At 38.7% G+C, this 19,779-nt stretch overlaps 1 protein-coding gene across 6 annotated transcripts in view; it reads left to right on the forward strand.

Annotated features, from left to right (window-relative positions):
• CDC14B (cell division cycle 14B) overlaps positions 1-19,779 on the forward strand; it is a 91,887-nt gene that overhangs the window by 51,695 nt on the left and 20,413 nt on the right. For all 6 annotated transcript variants that reach the window (XM_045193656.3, XM_045193657.3, XM_045193658.3 and 3 more), the window contains exons 5-9: positions 3,944-4,020; positions 9,814-9,880; positions 12,786-12,848; positions 15,375-15,462; positions 15,776-16,006. In XM_045193656.3, the coding sequence (XP_045049591.1) occupies positions 3,944-4,020; positions 9,814-9,880; positions 12,786-12,848; positions 15,375-15,462; positions 15,776-16,006 (526 nt within the window). The remainder of the gene's footprint in view (positions 1-3,943; positions 4,021-9,813; positions 9,881-12,785; positions 12,849-15,374; positions 15,463-15,775; positions 16,007-19,779) is intronic.

Below are 19,779 nucleotides of genomic sequence, written 5' to 3' on the forward strand. Positions count from 1 at the left end.
CACTTTTAATAAACTGGAATGATTATTTCCTTCCTTATTGTTTATTGTGGTAGTCTATTATCTTGTCTCATCATGAATTATCCTAACACTTAGTGACTGAAAACAATAATTAGCCCTCTCTCAGTGTCTATGGGGAAGGTGTCCAGAAGTAGCTGATTTAGGTAGGTCTACTTCTGGATCTGACAGGCTGCAGTCATCTGAAGGCTTGACGGGGTTGGAGGGGTCTACTGCTAAGGTGGCCCATTCACATGCCTGGCAAGTTATTGCCGATAGTTGGCATGAGACTGTCAATTCCTTGCCATGTGATCTGGCCAAGTGGCCTCACAAAGTGATAGCTTGATTTACCGGTGGTGAGGAGCTGGAGAAAGCAGGGCAGAAACCATAGTGTCTTGCATGGTCTATCCTCAGATGTCACACTTTGCTGTTACTGCGGTGTCGGATTGCTTATACAGGGTGCTGTATTCATTGTGGGAGGGGGCACATGAGGGTGGGGATACCAGGACAAGAGCATTATTGGGGCTGTCTTGGAAGCTGGCTGCCACAACTGTTTACTATTGCTTTTGTTCGTCATTTGTCACTTCCTATTTTGGGACAGCACTGTAGAATTAGAGGGGCCATTTTAAACATAGCTTCTCATGAAAACACACCAAAAGAATTTGACCAACCACATATTGCCAGGGAACCCAGTGATGGCGTCCTCATAAAATTTCATTGATTTAGAGTTTACTGATTTGAGACTTTGTGTTAATAGAGGAGCCATTTATAGGATTTTTCTTAAATAAATTTAGAATAATTTCATTTGGGGAGGCCTGATGAATGGGTGTAAAACAAAAAAGTACAGATTGTTAGCAGATTTCTTTGATAGTTCTATCTTAGTCCTTTGTGGCTGCTATAACAAAATAACAGGGACTGGGAGACTCATAAACAACAGAAATATATTTCTCACAGTTCTGGAGGCTGGGCGTCCGAGATCGAGGTGCCGGCACGGTCTGGCGAAGGCCCTCACCTTGTGGAAGTGGTGAGGGAACTCTCTGGAGCCTCCTTGTAAGGGTCTCATCCCATTTCTGAGGTTTACACCCTTATTGCTAACTAACCACCTCTCAAAGGCCCCACTTATAATACCAGCACCCTTTGAAACTTAGAATTTCAACATATGAATATAGGGGGCAGGGCACAGACATTCAGACCATAGCATTATGTAAATAGACTTTTCCTTTTTCTTTTTTTTTTAAGATTTTTGTTTTATTTATTTTTAGAGAGGGGGGAACTGAGGGAGAAAGAGAAGGAGAGAAAAATCAGTGTGAGAAATATTTCCAACGCGCTCTGTGAGCAGGAATGAAACTGGCAGCCCAGGCGTGTGCCCTGACCGGGAATCCAACCTGCAACCTTTTGCTTTGTGGGACAGTGCCCAAGCACTCAACACTGGCCTTATTTTGAACCTGTAAAGGAGACTTATTTTCAATCTGTAAATTTCCTTCAACTTAGCTCATTATACCTAAACATTAGCTATTTGTATATAGGCATTCACCTGCTGAATTTTGTTTTGTTAGTTTTCTTTCTTTCTCTTTCTCATTTTATTTATTTTCTTTGGTTGTATTTGTCCCAGCTGCATTTAAAAACTACATTTTTAAAAGTTCATCACTAGAAATTAGATTTTGTTTCCCAATAGTAAAAAATGTTGTATTTTTGTGTTCTTTGAATTGCACTTGTGTTCCAAGGCTAACCCACAATTATTCAATGTACTAGAGACTGTTTTTATTTTGAAAGTTAGAAGGAAATAATTTGATTGCAGTTTTAATAATTAATAAAACCAAAGAAGGGCAATATTGAGCAGGAGAAATTATCATTAATACAGTGCTTAAGGAAACATTTTATGTAATTTGAGAGACGGTCTTATTAGAAATGCAGGGAAAATCTGAGAGAGGTCTCTGGATTTCATTTAACTAATTTACTTAAATTATGTGTATTTACATGTACATACACCTATACAGAAATGAATCAAACCCTATTCTCACCTCTTTTGGCCTGAAGGTAGTCTTTTGTTTTTTTCTGTTGGTGTGGGCTCTTTTTTTTTTTTTTTTTTTTTTTTTTTTTTTGGTTTGGTTTTTGTTCTATTGTTGTTTTGGTTGTAGGGGTGTTTTTCTGGAAGGGGTCTGCTAGGAAGTCCCAAAGTAGAATGAAGAAAAGACTTGATGAGAAAGGAGTGCATGTTGGAGACTAGAAGAGAATGAATAAATTGAGGAGGGGAGCTGGATTTAATATTCAAAAACAATTTTTTCATAAAAGAATTGTTACACTGTTTTTACAAATAAATAATAATAAAATAGAAAGTCAATTAATAGGTTAATGCTCAAAATATGTGGGGTAATACACAGATAAATACAATATGTTGAGTGAGATTATAGATGACCTTGTGGTTAGTTCATGATAAACTACAATCTTAGGGATCACAAATAGTGTACTTTTAAATTTGTTTGGTAGTAGATAACTAAGCAATACTTGGGGTAAAAGGGGTGAAATCATATTGAGAAACAGGCTAGATATTGAGAAAAATTTCCATTTGAGTCTTCACACAGAAAATCGGCAAAATGCCCTCTGGAGGCTAAGTCACCTGCTTTCAGATATGTCCTTTTCTAAGTTTCCAATATCCTTGCTGGGTCTCGGATTTGTATAATTTCTCTTAATCCAATGATGTATTTATATCAGCTTTTTATGAGTTATTTAAAATCTTCCTTTGTATAGATTTAGGTTCAATGAATTAAAGCCAGTGAATCAGAGTCCACATATAGTATATAAAGCGAGAGTTACAATGAAACATACCATGTGGATTCCCCCCTTCAGAACGCTTACCATTTGCTGGAGGAAACAGCTCATATAATAAATAATGGAGATAAAACTTCGGTAACTTTTTCAGTGATTTCCTTACACTACTCAGCATTTAAAATGTATCATCCCAAAGTAAGCTTTAGAATTGAATCTAATACTGGTGGCATATGTGCCCAGTCTAATGCTTGCTGCCTCCTTCCCAACCCCCCATTCATGAGTTGCAAATGCCCTGCCCTGCAGGAAGATTGAGCTGGAAAAAGACTTGTGCCTTCAGATAGATCGAGGGTCAGAAAGGCCGAGGCAAACTTACTGGGGCATGAGGTGACTTATTTAGAAGAGGGGCCAGTGAAGTGCTCAGCTCCAAGTTTCTACAACAGCTTACTTAAGAGCAGGAGGAGGAGGGGAAAATGATATTGGTAAAATACCTCTGCAACACTGGAAATCAGAAGACAGTGGAACAGCATCTATAAACTACTGAGAGAAAGGGATTCGCAGATCAAAAATTGCATACATAGTCAAAAATGTCAGGGCAAGAAACAAGACAGTTTTGAAAATGCAGGGAGTAAATAGCAGGTGTGGACCTCAGATGCTAAAGAATCTACTTAAATTGAAGCGTAGCGTGCTTCTGAAGAAAAAGAAGCTCATCTGTACAGTTAAGATCTTTGTTCTGCTGGTGTGTCCCTCTCTACCTGGTCCCCATCTCCCAAGCCATCCCCCAGACTCATCCCCCACATACTCGTTTGCTGTCATTTTGGTGGATTTTTAGGAAGGGGGTGAGGTAAAAGCATGTGCTCAGTCTAACATCTTGATTTAGGAAATCTGTTTTTAAATTACTGTACTTCTTACCACAAAAGGTTGTTATGGAAAGCTGTTGGTCACCGCTCTTATTGCAAGCAGAGAAACCTTTGCTTGCAGTCTGCTGTGGCAGATTTAAACGAAAAAAGGGATTCACTGAAAAAAGGGGTTCCCCGACAGGGTACTGGGTGGCTCAAAGGACCCTTGGGAAGGCTGGAGAACCAGGCGTAGCTGACCGGCTCGAAACTACGAAACTTCGCAGTGACAGCACTGCATCTGCATTTAGAAGTAAATTGCCTTTTTCTTCTCTTTTCAAATGTAGGTTATATATCTGGGGAGAACTCCAGAAGAAGCGTATAGAATATTAATGTTTGGAGATACATCCTATATCCCTTTCAGGTAAATATAAGAATGATATGGTAGATTCATTTAATCAGGCCCTTGCCAGAAATAGCTTGATGTAGTTGTTTCTGAAATAGGAAGACTGGTAAATAGTCATTTTAGGGTGGGTGTATTTAACACTAGATTTAGGTTACTCAGCGGTAACACTACTGATATTTTGTTGTGGAGGCTGTCTTATGTATTGTAGGGTGTTTAGCAGCATCCCTGGCTTTTGCCCCCTAGATGCCAAGGATGCCTGCATCCCCACAATTATCAAAACTAAAAATGCCTCCAGACATTGCCAGATGTTTCTGGAGGTGGTAGTGGTGGTGGTGGTGAATTGCTCCTACCTGAGAACCACTCCCCTTGATGGAATAATTGGATGAGAATCCTAGACTATGGGACTCAAAACTTCCACAGAGCAGTTTGGTTCCTGGGGAGTTATGAAATAAAGTTTCCTACTAGTCAGGAGTTAATTTCTTGGGGTAAAAATGAACCCTGTTTTCCCAGGGACACTGCTAGCACAGATAGTGGGTTTGCTAGTGTAACAACACTGCTAGAAAAACCAAATAGCTGTGTCGTGGAGGGTGCAGATAAGCAATGTCTCACACAAAGGGATGAGTCCTCATCCCCCTCCAGACTTAGCATATGATTGTGTTGAAGACATTAAAAAAAAAAGAAACAACTTTTCCTTTAAATCAAATTAAGTTCTAAAAGTTTCTCTACCTGTTTACCAAAATACTTGACTTAGCTGTATAATCTAAATACTTACATGGTGCCAAATAGATAATAAATAGGTGACATAATTCTACCTGTGCATGCTGTATGGATAATTTCAAATACTACATTATTCTTCCACTCACAGATCAGTAGGTTCAGCATTGTTGCCTATACCACAAATGCCTGATTTTGAAAGTATGGTCTTGCTTTTAAAACGTAAGGTTCTAAACCTGACTTAATGGTGGATAAGTTTGGGGATGAGTGTCCCTAACCTTAGGTAGAATCTCCTCTTTAAATAACTTTGTAGGGACTGTCTGTGGACTTAACTCCATAAAATAGAGATTTGCTAGGACAGTTCCATGTTGCACGCAAGACTGTATATTAGTGATTTAGCAAAGTGGAAGAATTACTTTGAACCCAGTAGGACCCCCTTTCCTCCCAGCACATGGACCGTCTTAAGTATTCTATTTGAGGTGGGTAGGAAGCGACAGATGTTACTTTCTAAGCTGGAAGTGCCCCGTTTTTCTTCTCACCTAAAATATAACAACCACTGTGTACTTTCTTTAGGAAAAAAAATGATTGTGTTTCTGGTCCCTGAGTGACAGGTACATTGACAATGATAATTTTGTTCTACAGAACTCTTCTTTATTCTTTTTAAACTGTGCATTTTATTTTATTTTATTTATTTTTTAGAGGGGGAAGAAGGGAGAAAGAGAGGGAGAGAAACATCAATGTGTGGTTGCCTCTCGAGTACCCCCCACTGGGGACCTGGCCCACAGCCCAGACATGTGCCCTGACTGGGGATTGAACCGGCAACCCTTTGGTTCGCAGGCCAGCACTCAGTCCACTGAGCCACACCAGCCAGGGGTCTTTAGCCTTTATATTGCTAATTCTTTATAATAGTGCCACTTTTCAAATTTATAGCAATGTTCTGAAATATGAATAAGCTCATGTTTCACCTAACCCAAGTGAGACTCCAGGAAACACTGTTGATGTAAAAGAAGCTGTATGTTCATTTAAATATGGGGGCCAAAAATAGAATATATATTGCTTGCTGCTATCCCTGTGTTTAAAATTAGTGGAGTTTGGCACTGAGAATGAAGGTCGGTTGCTTCTGGTCTCGGGAGTAACTAATAAACAGGACTTAGCTAGAAATAGTTCAGGATTGTGAAATTTGAATCTTTTCAGTCACGGTGCCAGACATTTGATTTATCCAGGCGTTGTTTCTCAGTGTGGGGCCTGTGAAATAGGGCTAGACTGTGGACGTTTTGTTACTAGCCTGCGATGGGATAAATACTGGAATTGACAGTAAAGGTTTAGAGACTTTTATAGTAATTTAATAGAGTGTGTTTATGTCTGGAATCAAATAATAGAAGAACTTGGGCTTATACTTTGTTTTTTTTATTTCTACTTTTCTCATAATTCATTTTTATTTTCAAAGATAAGATTATTGGATTATCACATGTATGTAATAGTACAACATTGTTGTATTTTATATTGTATTTTACAAAAGTATCAGCCTGTAACAGATTAAAAAGTTTAGTGCTTCACCCTATTTTATTATTCTATAGAACTTACTGATTAGATAAAGCCTGATAATATTTGGAAAAGAAATTGTGTTATAAAGGCCTCTTGTTCCTGCCACTTCAAGTTCATAGAATGTAACTGCCAACAAAGTATGTTAACAAGGGATTGTGCAGGGAAAGCATTCATTTATAGTTAACAACTTTTATGCTCCGTAGCAATATTTAATTCAACTTAGATAAAATTCTTCAACCACGGAGTTCACATCAATGTATTTCTTTTTCTAAGTTATTCTCGATTACAGTTTAATTTCAATATTTTGTATTAGTTTTAGTAGTACAGCACAGTGGTTAGACAGTCAAATTCTTTACAAAGTGGTTCCCCCGATATTTTGAGTACCCACCTGGCACCATACATAGTTATTACAATATTATTGTGTACAGTGTATGATTTCTTAATGAATCATTAGCTGTTTCTCTTCTCGTCTAAATGAAAAAAATAGTATAAAATATAGTTCAATATTTTCTTTTGATACATTAGGATTATTGTAAGAGGATATAGTTCTATTCTTTGACATACCTAGTGTATTTCTTGCTTCTTAGTTGATTTTTTTTTGGCGGGGCTGGTCTCTGCTCTCTTTTTTTGTGTTGCACAGTTGCAGAGCTTGGCTATTGACATTAAACAGGTGGGAGGGCGACACTCAGCTCTGCTGGTAATCTCTCTGGTTTTTCACAGACATGAGCCTCAGTCTCCTCATCTGTCCATGGGGATGACAGCTATTTCTCCCTAATGGGGTTGTTAGGGTTAAGTAACCTCCTACATATAAAACACTTGGCATGGTGCCCTGTCCTTGGTTAACATTTTTTCACTCATACTTTTCTTTTTTAGATGTATAACTTACTTACAATTTTTTTAAATCACTAATCTTATGTACATAACCCAGTAAACTTTTACTTGTGCATATGCAGCCGGCCTCCAGTTCAAGGTACAGAGCGTTACCAGCGTCCTGCAGATTCCCTGCACCCCCTTTACAGTCAGTAACTCCCCTCAAGCTACGGCTCCTAGCACCGTCAGTTAGTTTTCCTCGCCTTTGTATGCTACATAAACGGAGTCATACAGTACGCATTTAGGAGAGCTGGAATCCAGCTTCTTAAACACCAACTGTGAGATTTATCCATGTTGTGGCAGGTATCAGTATTTTTTCTTAATTACTTTTGTAGTATTCCATTCTTTGAATATGTCACAATTTATTTGCCCATTGTCATTTTGATGGGTAACAGGCTATTTGCATTTCTGGGCTGTTATGAATACAGTCTCGTGTGAAAGCTGTTATTCTTAAAAACTAGTATTTGTCATTGTTTTGCAGTTTCTAAGCAAACCTTGACTGATTCTCATCCGATTTTCTAAGTTTGTTAAATGATCACAGTGCCAAGCCCCTTCTTCCTTCAAAGGCTTATTCCCAAAGTCATAGCTGCTATTCTGCTGTTTGGAAGAGGCCTGATTGCTTGGGTGGGAGGAAGGAGGTGTTAATGAGATAAACATGAGTGAGTAAAGGAAGATTTTTGTTGTCTATTCAGGTAGTGTGATGCATGAGGCAGAACTATAAGCCAAGCCCAGATTAAAGCTTGTGTGATCATTATTGACTAGAGCATGGTTTGGCCCATAGTTCTCCAAAAGTATGCATTGAATGCATGTATTAAGTTGTCACAAAGATTGAATCAACATGCTGTAACCTGATTGGAAAAGAAGTATCAGTCGGTTAAGAAGATAATCATCCTAGCTAGCTGAGGAGAGATGGCTAAAAACATTGGGATGTAACTTGAGAGTTCAGTGTATTTCCACTGATACTTTTGATTTTGATTACTCTTAGAGTAAAGAACTTCATTTTCTTAAATTAGCTTCTCTTTCTTAAAATGTTATTTCATGAAACAAGTATTTATGTTCATTTTATAGGCCAGTGGTTCTTAAACTGAACATATGTAACTATCACCTGCTACAACAAAAATGACTGGGCCCCACCCCTGGAGCTTCTGACTCAGCAGGTCTGGGGTGGAGCCTGAGAACTGCTGTTTCTCACAGCTGGGTTGATGCTGCTGTTGCTGGTCCAGGGACCCCACTCAGAATCCCTGCTGCAGGTCATGTTGTTTTTCTGCTTCCTAAATATTGTCAACAAGCTATTGATAATATAGAGACCTTTCCCAGCTTTTAGAGGAGTAGCATTTTAACTCAGAAGCTTACAAAGCAAAAATGACATGCTGTAAGACCTCATGTGCAGGCTGCATGAAGGCCAACATACCTCATACCTCAGTAATTCTAACCATTTCAGGCAGTAACATCTTCTAAAACTGTTTAAGCTGAGACGGTGGTACCCTTACTTTTCCTCATTTTTAATTTCATGTTGCTGTAATCATCTACATTCTTAACATTTGTGGAAATACAATTTTTTTTATTTGGAACTTTAAAAAATATTTTTATTGCATTTATTGGGATTACATTGGTCAGTAAAATTACATAGGATTCCAGCGTATAATTTTTTTTTCATCCTCATTTCTCTTTTTAAAATATTTTATTGTTCTACAGGAATTAAAATTTTTCAGGTAAGATTACAATATGAAAACCCAAGCAAGGCAGACAGTTGTTAGCTCCAATTGCTGTCGTGTTCCACCTAGGGGCAAATAATTACCATTCAGATAGGCGCAGTTGTTGGGCATGTCTAGAACGAGCATAGTGATATTAATTTTTATCTTATTTAATTCCAAAAACTTTCACTTCGTAATGGCTCAAGGTAGTCAAAAAGGAGAAGCAGGTGGGAGTGGAGGAGGCCTTATTTTTCACTGATATTAAGAGATGTGTAGTAAGATTATTGACCAGTGTTGGGCAGAGCTGTCTGCAAACTAACTTAAACACTTTCCAAGAGTAGAGTGATTCCACTAAGGGTAGTTAATGCCTTATTTCCTGTGATTTTATTGGTACTTGTCTTTAGGAATCAAAAAGAAGTTACCCAAGTTAAACTGTTAAAAATTGCAAAAGCATAATGAGAGGAGAAAAATACTTTTTAGCTTGCACATGGTATTTCAAATAGTACCCTTTTTTTTTCTTGCATGAATGGAGGTACACACAGCCACATACACACACAGCGATATATGTATGTGTGCACAGAATCGAAAAGCAATCTTTCCTGGTAATGATTTGATACAGTTTTCTTTCCAGTATGAAGAAAACTTCAGATGCCTTGCTCTTGGGGACAGGGGTCCATATTATTGATTAGTAACTCTTGAAGTTCAGCCATCAAAGCCAAAAATGATCCAGAGAGATCTTTTCAATTCCAAGTGGTTATTATTTATCCACATCTATAAAAAATATCTACTGGAGTAGGTAAAAATGGCAGTAAAATTTATAACAATGCTTACATTTTATTTAAAAACCAAACAGCAAGAATTTTTTTCTTTTTTCCGAGACTTGCTCTGAGTACATGTTTGACTTTAAGTTCTAGTCAGCTTTGTTTTGAGGACAGCATGCTGCAGAAGATTAACCCAGCTATGTGTTTCTGTACTTTTGGGATTTCAGAGATGCTGCCTATGGGAGCTGCAATTTCTTCATTACACTTCTTGACTGTTTCCATGCGGTGAAGAAGGTAAGTGACTGGCAGGATGCAGCCCCTGGTGTGTTGGAGAAATGAAGTGCAGGTCAAGGCTGGCTGGGCCTTCTTCCCCAGAGGTCTTCCAAGATGTGCATGATGTCAGAGGTATCCCATCTGCCCACTAACTTAGAATGATACCACACTGGAAAACAGTTTATTCTGAATCTAAGAGCTGCCCTGCATGAATTGGAAAAGCCACTTGAACAATAGGGGACAAACAGGTATAATTAATTTAGGTTCTCAACCCAGAATTGATTATTCAGAGAAAAACAGAACGACAATAGATTACTGATGTCCAGGTTCTCTTTGATGTATGTATTTATGGGTCTGATTCCCACCAATCCTATTTACATTTTTATCACACACTGTCAAACACTTCATTTTTGTGTCTTCAAGCCTTCAATTTCTAATTCAACAGAATTTGAACAGCCCATTAGCTTGCTACTAGGTTTTATATAAAACTAAGTAGACCACTTCTGCTTTGTCAAAGTTATGTATGTATGTATGTATGTATTTATTTATGAATGATCTTCCCCAAGGGTATGTTTATTGATTTTTAGAGGAAGGGGGGGGAGGGGGGAGAGAAATATCCGATCGGTTGCTTCCTGTATGTGCCCCAATCAGGGATCGAACCTGCAGCCTTTTGGTGTGTGGGACTGAGCCAATCATTCAGAGCTCAAAGCTATTTTATTTTGTTATTATTTTAAAGATTTTATTTATTCATATTTAGAGAGAGAGGAAGGGAGGAAGAAAGAGAGGGAGAGAAACATCGATGTGCAAGGGAAACACATTGATGGGTGGTTCCTTGCACACCCTTAGCTGGGGACCTAGCCTGCACCCCAGGCACGTGCCCTGACCAGGAATCGAACTGGTGACCTTTTGGTTTGCGGCACAATGCCCAACCAGCTGAGCCACACCAGCCAGGGCTTACAGCTGTTTTAAACTAATGCCTGTGTTTTATAACCAGGGCGGCTTGCTTTCGTTGACTCTAGGGAACACCCTTTATATGACATTCCAAATGAACAGGGTCCCCTGGAGTTACGTAACACAGCAGACTTTGTTTATAACACTCCCTTGGATATTTATTCTGCGTGTGAGGGCAGGACAAGAAACTAGAATTGTAAATCAGTAGCCCATGGATCAATAAGCCTTCAACAATATCTCAAGTTTTTGACTTGCATTTTTAGAGGCAAAAGGAACCCAGGTTTGCTTTCTTGTGTACTGAAACATGGTGGTTGCCTAAGAATTTTGACAGAAATTTTGTGGATTAAAGCGAGAGGACTAATTAGTATACAAATTCAGGGATTGATTAGTATATCTTTTTTTCCTGTATCAGGCATCAAGGTATGAAATTTAATCCTTTGGGGTTTGAGTCCAGTGACTCTGATGTGGGGAGCTGCCCAGGGTAGTTGCCACATGCAGTGGGGCAGCTCCATCAGGCCCTCAGTTCAGGCAGGTCGTGGGCTCCAGCTGGTGTGGAGCAGCAGGTGCAAATGATCTCTTCTGATTGCAGTTACAATCCTTGTCAGATGGACCCCAGCAAACTGCTAATGTTGGCAGGCATATGGTCCTGACCCTAGAGCTCCCTTCCCTCAACTCCCACCACCTTTAAAAGAGCAGAAAGACTTTAAGGGCCTAGGATATAGTCTACTATAACACTGTATAGCCATTTCTATTGTTAATTCTTGGCCTAGCTTTGTTGTTGTTGTTTAAGCAGATCTAATTAGGAACTATAGGTCAAAGACTTTTCACACTATATTTAATTTTATTGAAGAGTCAATAGCTTCTGATTTTCAATTTATATGTTAATTTGTGACTGATTTAGAATATTGCATACCTGAAACATTTATAAATGTAATTATGTCTTCATTTTAGTGCTATTTTTAATAGGGTCTTATGAAATTCAAAGAATAGAAATTTCCTATAAACTGTATTTTATTATAAGGAACATCTCTAGTCCAAATATCATGACATGTGTTGAGTATTTGGAATTCAAGGAAATAAAACTCATCATGAATTTGGTCTTGGAATTAGAATTTAAATAGCTACATTACATAAAATGAGGACTTTTTGTTTGGTATTGTAACCTTCATATTTGACATTTGTATTTCAGTAAATTTTGAAAACTGGGTTTATAATTCGCCCCTTTTGAACCAAGATTACCTTATTTTTTTGTTTTGTTTTTCCGTTTGTTGCGGTGACATTAGTTAATAATGCTTACCTTGTTGCTGGACAGTTCTTACTTACGGCCTGGCTCGGAGAACACTCCTCAGAGGCCCTGGCTCATCCTTGTCTCAGTAGTAGATCCTCTGCTTACTTCACTTAGCATGCTCTGCTCACTGCAACTTGGAAGTGAAGAGAAAACTTACATATTTTCTTATTGAAAGAAGAAATTTTCTCAAAATTTTGAATTTTAGAGTTGATTTCTGGGCTGTCTTTAGTAGAGGGAACATTATTAATCTCTTAATCCAAGAAGAATTTGAAAGTGAAAAGATTTGTGAACTTTGTGGGATTATTGTCTAGGATGAACTAATCTTTTTCCTATTATTTGTTGAGGGGCCATTGAGTTTGCATTATATTTGACCCTGAGTGGTGTTGATCTTGCCAATTAGTGGGATTACATTGAAGCCTTGATTATTTAGCTCTACACAGCTAGGATGATTGTGAAAGAAAATAAGACATAAACTTTTATTAAAAGAAATGTTGTTATAACTAATTTTCCAAATAATGGATGCCTTTAAAAGATATATCTACCCCATCTCTTTTGAAAATTATTCATGAAATGTAATCTAAGTATTATAATGCTCTTTCAGGGGTGCCTCCTGATGTTAGGAAATTGGATGGGAAATTGTTTCCTTACTTGCATCTTTGTTCTTAAAAGCTTTCCTTTGGATTTTAGGCAATGCAGTATGGCTTCTTTAATTTCAACTCATTCAACCTTGATGAATATGAATACTATGAAGTAAGTTTTCAAGGATATCGTTTTTAATTCTTTTATTCATGTTTTACTTACAGAAGTATTATTGTTTTAAAAAATATTGAACAATTTAGATGTGCACAGAGTAAAAAAAAAATCCAATCTTTATCCTCTTACTGCAGTCCCCGTTCTCAGTGGGGAAGTCTGTTTGATGCAGCCTTCCTTCCTCTGTGAATGAGGGTGCCCCTGGGCTCTTTCCTTTAATGTTCAGTTTACATTGTTTTAGTATTGATGACTTTTCATATAGTGCTTAAATGAGATAATATTTGTAAACCCCCTAGCAGAGACCAAAAAATGAGATTTTTGCTGAAGGTCTTTTTTGGCTAAGAAAGCTCGTGGAATCTTATCTTTTTATCTTACTACGGTTTTCTCGAGCAGACATCCTCACTAACACGGGAGCGATTTCACAAGGCAGCACGTTATACAGCCAGTGGCCTGGCTTAGATCACATGCCTCGCACTCAAGCAGGCATGTTTCTAGCAGGGATAGGGGAGGGGAGGGGAGCTGGGTGTAGGACACACTGGTCATCCCAGGAGCTAGGGTGTTGGGGACACCCCATCAAGCCACACAAACCAATAAAGAAGAGAGTCTAGGCAGGAAAAACCACAGATGTCTGTGACACATTCAACACAGTGGTTATTTTTGTTTTTCTGTTTTGTTTTTTAAGAAAGATAATTTGATTCTACCATTTATTCCACCCTCCAGATAATGAGTTAGATGCTTATGCTAAAGGTATTTTTTGGCCAAGAAAGCTCGTGGAATCTTACCTTTTTATCTTACTGCGGTTTTCTCGAGCAGACATCCTCACTAACAGGGGAGCGATTTCACAGGCAGCACATTATGCAGCCCGTGTCTTGAATCCTCACGTACCTGTTCTTTTACAGTTAATTTCTATCTTAAACTCGGAGGCATAACAACCATTTTACTGATGAGTAGGGTGAATAGTTACAGTCAGTCATTCCTGTGATGCACCGACAGGTAAAGCATAGTCTGTGACTCATTAGGGTGCGCCCTATCACCCTACCTTTACTTTCCTGTAATAGCGATACATTTCTAAAGTACAGTATGTATTTAATCACCATACTACACTGTTGACTTACAACTTAGGACAAGCACCTTATAAAATTAAATATTTAAAATAAAATATACTTTCTTTTTTATGTAAGCAAAACTGCTAAAAACACCACTGCATGTCCCTCCAGGTGTTGCCTAGTGGTGCCTCCGTGTTACTGAGGAGTAATGCCTCACTACTCGGCTTCTCTCTCACGAAGCAGAAATCCCGGTGTGGGCAGGAAGTAGCAGGGTCACGCACAAGTGTTGTTTACTTGCAGGGAAGTTACAGTGAAACCCAGGGCACTGTTTAGGTGGCTGCAGACACGGTAGCTCACAGACTGGTTTTTAGTCTCCACAGTGTATTGAGAAATTCTGTATGAGTGTTTCATTGATTCTCTGGTGCCTGTTTTCCCCACTGTGTTAACGTCTCTGAATTCAGGACTCACCTGCAATTCAATGAAGTCTTTAGGTTTCTTGTTTAAAACTTCACATTTCTGGTTTCACTTCCAAAATCAGAACACCTGGCAACCCTTGACCTCATTCCCGGTTAGACATTTTAGCATGGACTAGGGGCTCACCAATTCTTCTCTATGACAGTGAAGTAAATTGGTTTTGGTTACCTGCCTGGTCTTAGACCAAGCAACCCTTGGTTTAGGTACACATGTACATACCACATTTGCAAAGCTAATTGATCTTATTTTCATCATTAGTTCTCTCCTTCTTGACTATCAAGAGTCTCCTACATCCTGCTCAAGTCTTTCTGTAACTATTTTTTATTGTTTAATTTGACCTATATTTATCTTATAATAATTATTATGGTAGTATAACCCAAAGGACTTAATAAGAGGAAGTAAAGTGTTTTAAGTTTCAGTTTATTTTCTAGATACCTACTGTGATCTCACTATATTTATAATTTCAAATTTCCTGGTGGTTTAGTGAAAATTTTTCTGTGACCATCTTATTAAATGGCTAGCAGGATGGAAAGATGTCTTTCTACACATGAAAAGTAAATATTCAGAGGCCCGGAGTTTAATTAGATAGTTTTTTCTCCTTTGAGTTAAGATTGCTCATATTGGAGGAAGTTTCCAGATCCCTCATAAGGGAAAAGTTTGCTTTTTATTAATTAGCCGCAGCTATATGAGAATTTACTTGGATGAAATAGCCAAAGTACTTAGGTATATTTGGGATAGCAGTAGTAAGCTCTGTTTTCCAAAGACCAAGTATCCCAGCAAAAAAACACTTGTAAAAGAAAGTGGTTAGGACCAGGAGAAGTGAACTAACTTTTCCCTGGGAATATTCATAGCAGGCTAAATTTTAGTTTCCTGTCTTATGGTCATTTATAGACAGCTTTCATACTACAGCCAATGGATTTGAAGTTCTGCAGATACTCTGAATTGAGAAGAGGTGTAGAGACAAGAGTAAGAATAAAAATTATTTGTGCTGGTCTTCCCTTTGCAGAAAGCAGAAAATGGAGATTTAAATTGGATAATACCAGGCCGATTTATTGCCTTCTGTGGACCTCATTCAAGAACCAGACTTGAAAGTGGTATGCAAAAATACGGGATCAGCATAGTTTCGTTATTGAAAGTATCCATCCATCCTGTGTTCCCCTGCAACCCCCAGCCCAAAAGGCCTAAGAGTTAAATTAAGCTTGATGGCCTTAATCACTCAAGTGTACCTGATCACTTCAGTACATTATTCTGCCTGGATTTTAACTTTTTTCATTTGTCTTTTTACAGTTATAATCAAATTGGTATTCAATCCCCAGTCTAGACACTGTTTCCACACAATTACAGGTGAACTTGTTATCCATTGTTTTCTTTCTGCATTTTAGAATATTTGGTAATTTCTTTGTGTAGGTTATCACCAACATTCTCCTGAGGCTTACATTCCCTATTTCAAGAATCACAACGTTACTACCATTATTCGTCTGAATAAACGGATGTATAATGCCAAACACTTTACAAATGCTGGTTTCGATCACTATGATCTTTTCTTTGCGGATGGCAGCACCCCTACTGACACGATTGTCAAAGAATTTCTGGATATTTGTGAAAGTGCCGAGGGCGCCATTGCAGTACATTGTAAAGGTATGTTTCTAGGATGGGTTGAAGAATGGTGGACAGCTCTCGCAAGGGGTCTCAGTTGATTGGAGCATCGTCTCATACATCAAAAGGTTGTGGGTTCAATTTCTGGTCAGGGTACATAGCTAGGTTTCGATTCGATCCCCAGTTCGGACATGTAAGGGAGGCCACTGATCAATGTTTCTCCCCATCCCCCCCCACCTCTCTCCCTCTCTCCCTCTCCCTGTCCCTCTAAAATCAACACACATATTCTCAGGTAAGTATTAAGGGAAAAAAGAATGGTGGACACATGTATATATGTGTGGAAACATGCTTGTTTAGATTATAATGCCTTTGTTTTTTACAGAGTGCCTTTTTTTTATCTATTGTAAATTACTTTTTTCTTAAAACCTCCTTATGGTTGATTGACATAAAAATCAGCTTTTAAAACCCTAATTTCATATGAAAAGTATAGTAAATTACATTGCATTTGTTTACAGGTAACCCTATGAAAGCTTATCACATTGGAATGTATTCATTTATTCATCAAATATCTATTAAGTACCTGCTGTTTGGTAGGTTCTAGGATATGTCAGTGAACAAAGCAGACTTTGAGAGCTGTCTTTGTGGAGTTATGTTTTAACAAATTGCTGTTTTTAGCCGCTAGAATAGTGCCTGGCATTTAATACATTATAAGAATGCACGAAGATTTGCTTAACTTTTCTTCTCTTCTTAGATAGTTGATTCTAAAGACAGGAATATATTTTCCCTATGTTAAGAAAAATCCAACTTAGGGATAAAAACCCAGCAAATCTGGGGAATAGCTAACATCTAATCTCTAGAGTTATGATGTTGTAACAGTTTTCAACCTTTTTCATCTCATGGCTTACATAAACTACTAAAATTCTGTGGCACATCAAATATATATATATATATACTTTCTGCTGATCTGACAAAAAAAATAGGTATAATTTTGATTCATTCACACCAGGCAGCTATTGCTGTGTTGGCTGTTGGTGTTTTGTTTTTCATTTTTTTTTTTTTTTTTAAACAATCCAAGGGAAGAGAGGTCAGTGTCCCTGACTAAATAATCAGGTTTATTTTATGTTCTAAAAATTCGTGGGGTACACTGCTTTGAAATTGTCTGCATTCTAAGATTTAAATGCTCAGCTTTCTCCAAAAAAAAAAATCACAAGATATTCAAAGAAATAGGAAAGTATAACTCATTCAAAGGGGAAAAAAATGAATGAACAGAAACTGTCCCTGAGAAAAACCAAATGGTACATTTAGTAGACAAAGATCTTAAAACAGCTGTCGTCAGGGTGCTCAAAGAGCTAAAAGAAAATGTGAACAAATCAAGAGAACAATGAATGAACAAAATGGAAATATCAACATAGCAATAGTAAACTAAAAGGAACCAAAAAGAAACTCTGAAACTGAAATGTACGGTAACTGAAAGGAAAAATTCACTAGTGAGATTCAAAAGCAGGCAGAAGAAAGAATCAGCAAACTTGACAATACAACAATTGAAATGATCAAGTCTGAAGACTTGAAAGAAGAAAGGTTGGAAAGTGAAAAGGGACCTTGAATATCGTAAAGTGGACCAATCTGTGGATTGGGGGAGTCCCAAAGGGCAAAGCGAGAGGAAGGAACAGAAAGTTTACTTGAAGAAGTAATGGCTGAAGTTCCCAAATTTGAGGGACGACATGAATGTAAACACCTAAGTAACTCGGTGAACTCCAAGCAAGATAAACTGTGAGATGCATTATAATCAATCAATCTGAAGTCATAGCAAAAGAGAACCTTGAAAGCAGTAAGAGAGGATCAGCTTATGACATACAAGTGCCCCCAGGAAGATTGTCAGTAGATTTGCCATTGGAAACCTTAGAGGTCAGAAGGCAGTTAATTGATACACTCAAAGTGTTGAATTAAAAAAGTGTCAGCCACAAATTATGCCCCTGGGTAAACTTTTCCTAAAAAATAGGGTCAAAATTGAGACATTCCCAGGTAACTAAAAGGTGAGGGAATTTGCTACCATTGGGCCTGCCCTGCAAGAAATGCTAAGGGCTGAACGAAAGGACAGTAGCTAGTCAATGAAGCTTTGTGAGAAGATAAAGATCTCTGGTAAAAGTAAATACATTGGACAATTATAAAGGCTAATATTATTGTTATTTAAGCTGTAAACTAATCAAAAGATGATACTAGAAGAATGGCCTAAAAGAAGAGACTCGTCCTGGGGGGGGGGGGGGCGTGGCTCAGTTACTTGGAGCCACATCCTGTGCACCCAGATGCTTCAGGCGCGATTCCATTAGCGAGAGCATATAGCTAGGTAGCGGTGTGACTGTCATTAGATACTTGTTTTGGTAAGAAAACTGATGACAGTGTGTGAAGATTGGGTTACCAAGTGAATAGTGAGTTTCATTAGGAAGTGTTTTTGCTTGGGGTACAAAGCAGAAGACCACAGACTGTGTTTCAAACAACAGAAATTTATTTTCTTAGAGCTTTGTAGGCTAGAAACCCAAGAACAAAGTGCTGATGGAGTTGGTTCCTGGAGAGTCCTCTTCCTGGCTTGTTGACAGCCACCTTCTCTTTGTCTTCTGGGTACACTCATTCCTGTCTTTTCCTCTTCTTATAAGAACACTAATTCTATTGGGTTAAGTCCCCTCCATGACCTTATTCAACTTTAATTACCTTCATAAAGTCCTTTTTCCAGAGACTCTCATGCTGGGAGACAGGACTTCAACATACGGGTTCGGGGGCACATAATTCAGTCCATAATATTCTGCTCTCTGGCCACCCAGTTCATGTCCTCACATGTAAAATACAGGGTAGGGCAAAAGTAGTTTACAATTGTCATATGGAAAGTAATACCATAATGAATAAATAATATTACAAAAATAAACACTATTTCGTGTACTCACAACTCCAAACCTACTTTTGCCCTACCATGTACATTTCACCCCATCCCAACAGCCCCCAAATTCTTAACCCACTCCAGCATCAGTTCCAAGTTGAAAGTCCATGTACATATCGTCTAAGTCAGATATGGGTGACAGACACTTCAGGTACAGTGCATCCCGAGGCAAAATTCCCCTCTAGCTGTGAAACTGGGGAAGCAGACAAACTATGTGCTTCCACGATACAGTGGTGGGACAGGCAGAGGATATACACTCCCACTTCGAATGGGGGGAGTTGGAAACAAGGGAGTGGTAACAGGTCCCAAGCAAGTCCAGCCGAGCCAGGTAAATGCCGTGAAATCTTTAGGCTCAAGAATCATGCCCTTTGGCTCCATTGTCTGTTCTGTAGGCCTGCAGGGGAGGCAGTTCCATCTCCTTGGCCCCAGGCAGTGGCCTTGTCCCTGAATCGCAGACGGAGGTAGCCTGGTCCACTGAAACCACAGGCAGCCCCATCTGAGGAAACCAAGCAGTGGACACAGCTGTGCCCTGGGCGCCTGTGCTTGTGGTGGCGGCGGCCTTGCCAATCTCTGTGTCACTCGCGGGGTCATGTTTCTGTTTTCCTGAAGGATGAGACATGTTTATAGCCAGAGATCTCTCATCCAGTCCTATTGCCCAGAAATCCAAAAGCCCTCCTTTTTTTCCTCCTGTGGCTGTCCCTTTTTAGTCCAAACTGACCACATCTGGTGGGGCAATCCCATCCCTGTTTTTGGCTTCTGGTGATTAAATCCATGGGTAATATCTTTGTAGAATTGCTTGTTCAATCACACCCTTGGTATTGTCTTCAGAATATGCTTTCTTACCTTTTGCAACATGGATAGGCCTAGAATTTTTAGAATGTTTAGT

The sequence above is a fragment of the Desmodus rotundus genome, chromosome 1 (genome assembly GCF_022682495.2).
Source record: "Desmodus rotundus isolate HL8 chromosome 1, HLdesRot8A.1, whole genome shotgun sequence".
NCBI lineage: Eukaryota > Metazoa > Chordata > Mammalia > Chiroptera > Phyllostomidae > Desmodus > Desmodus rotundus.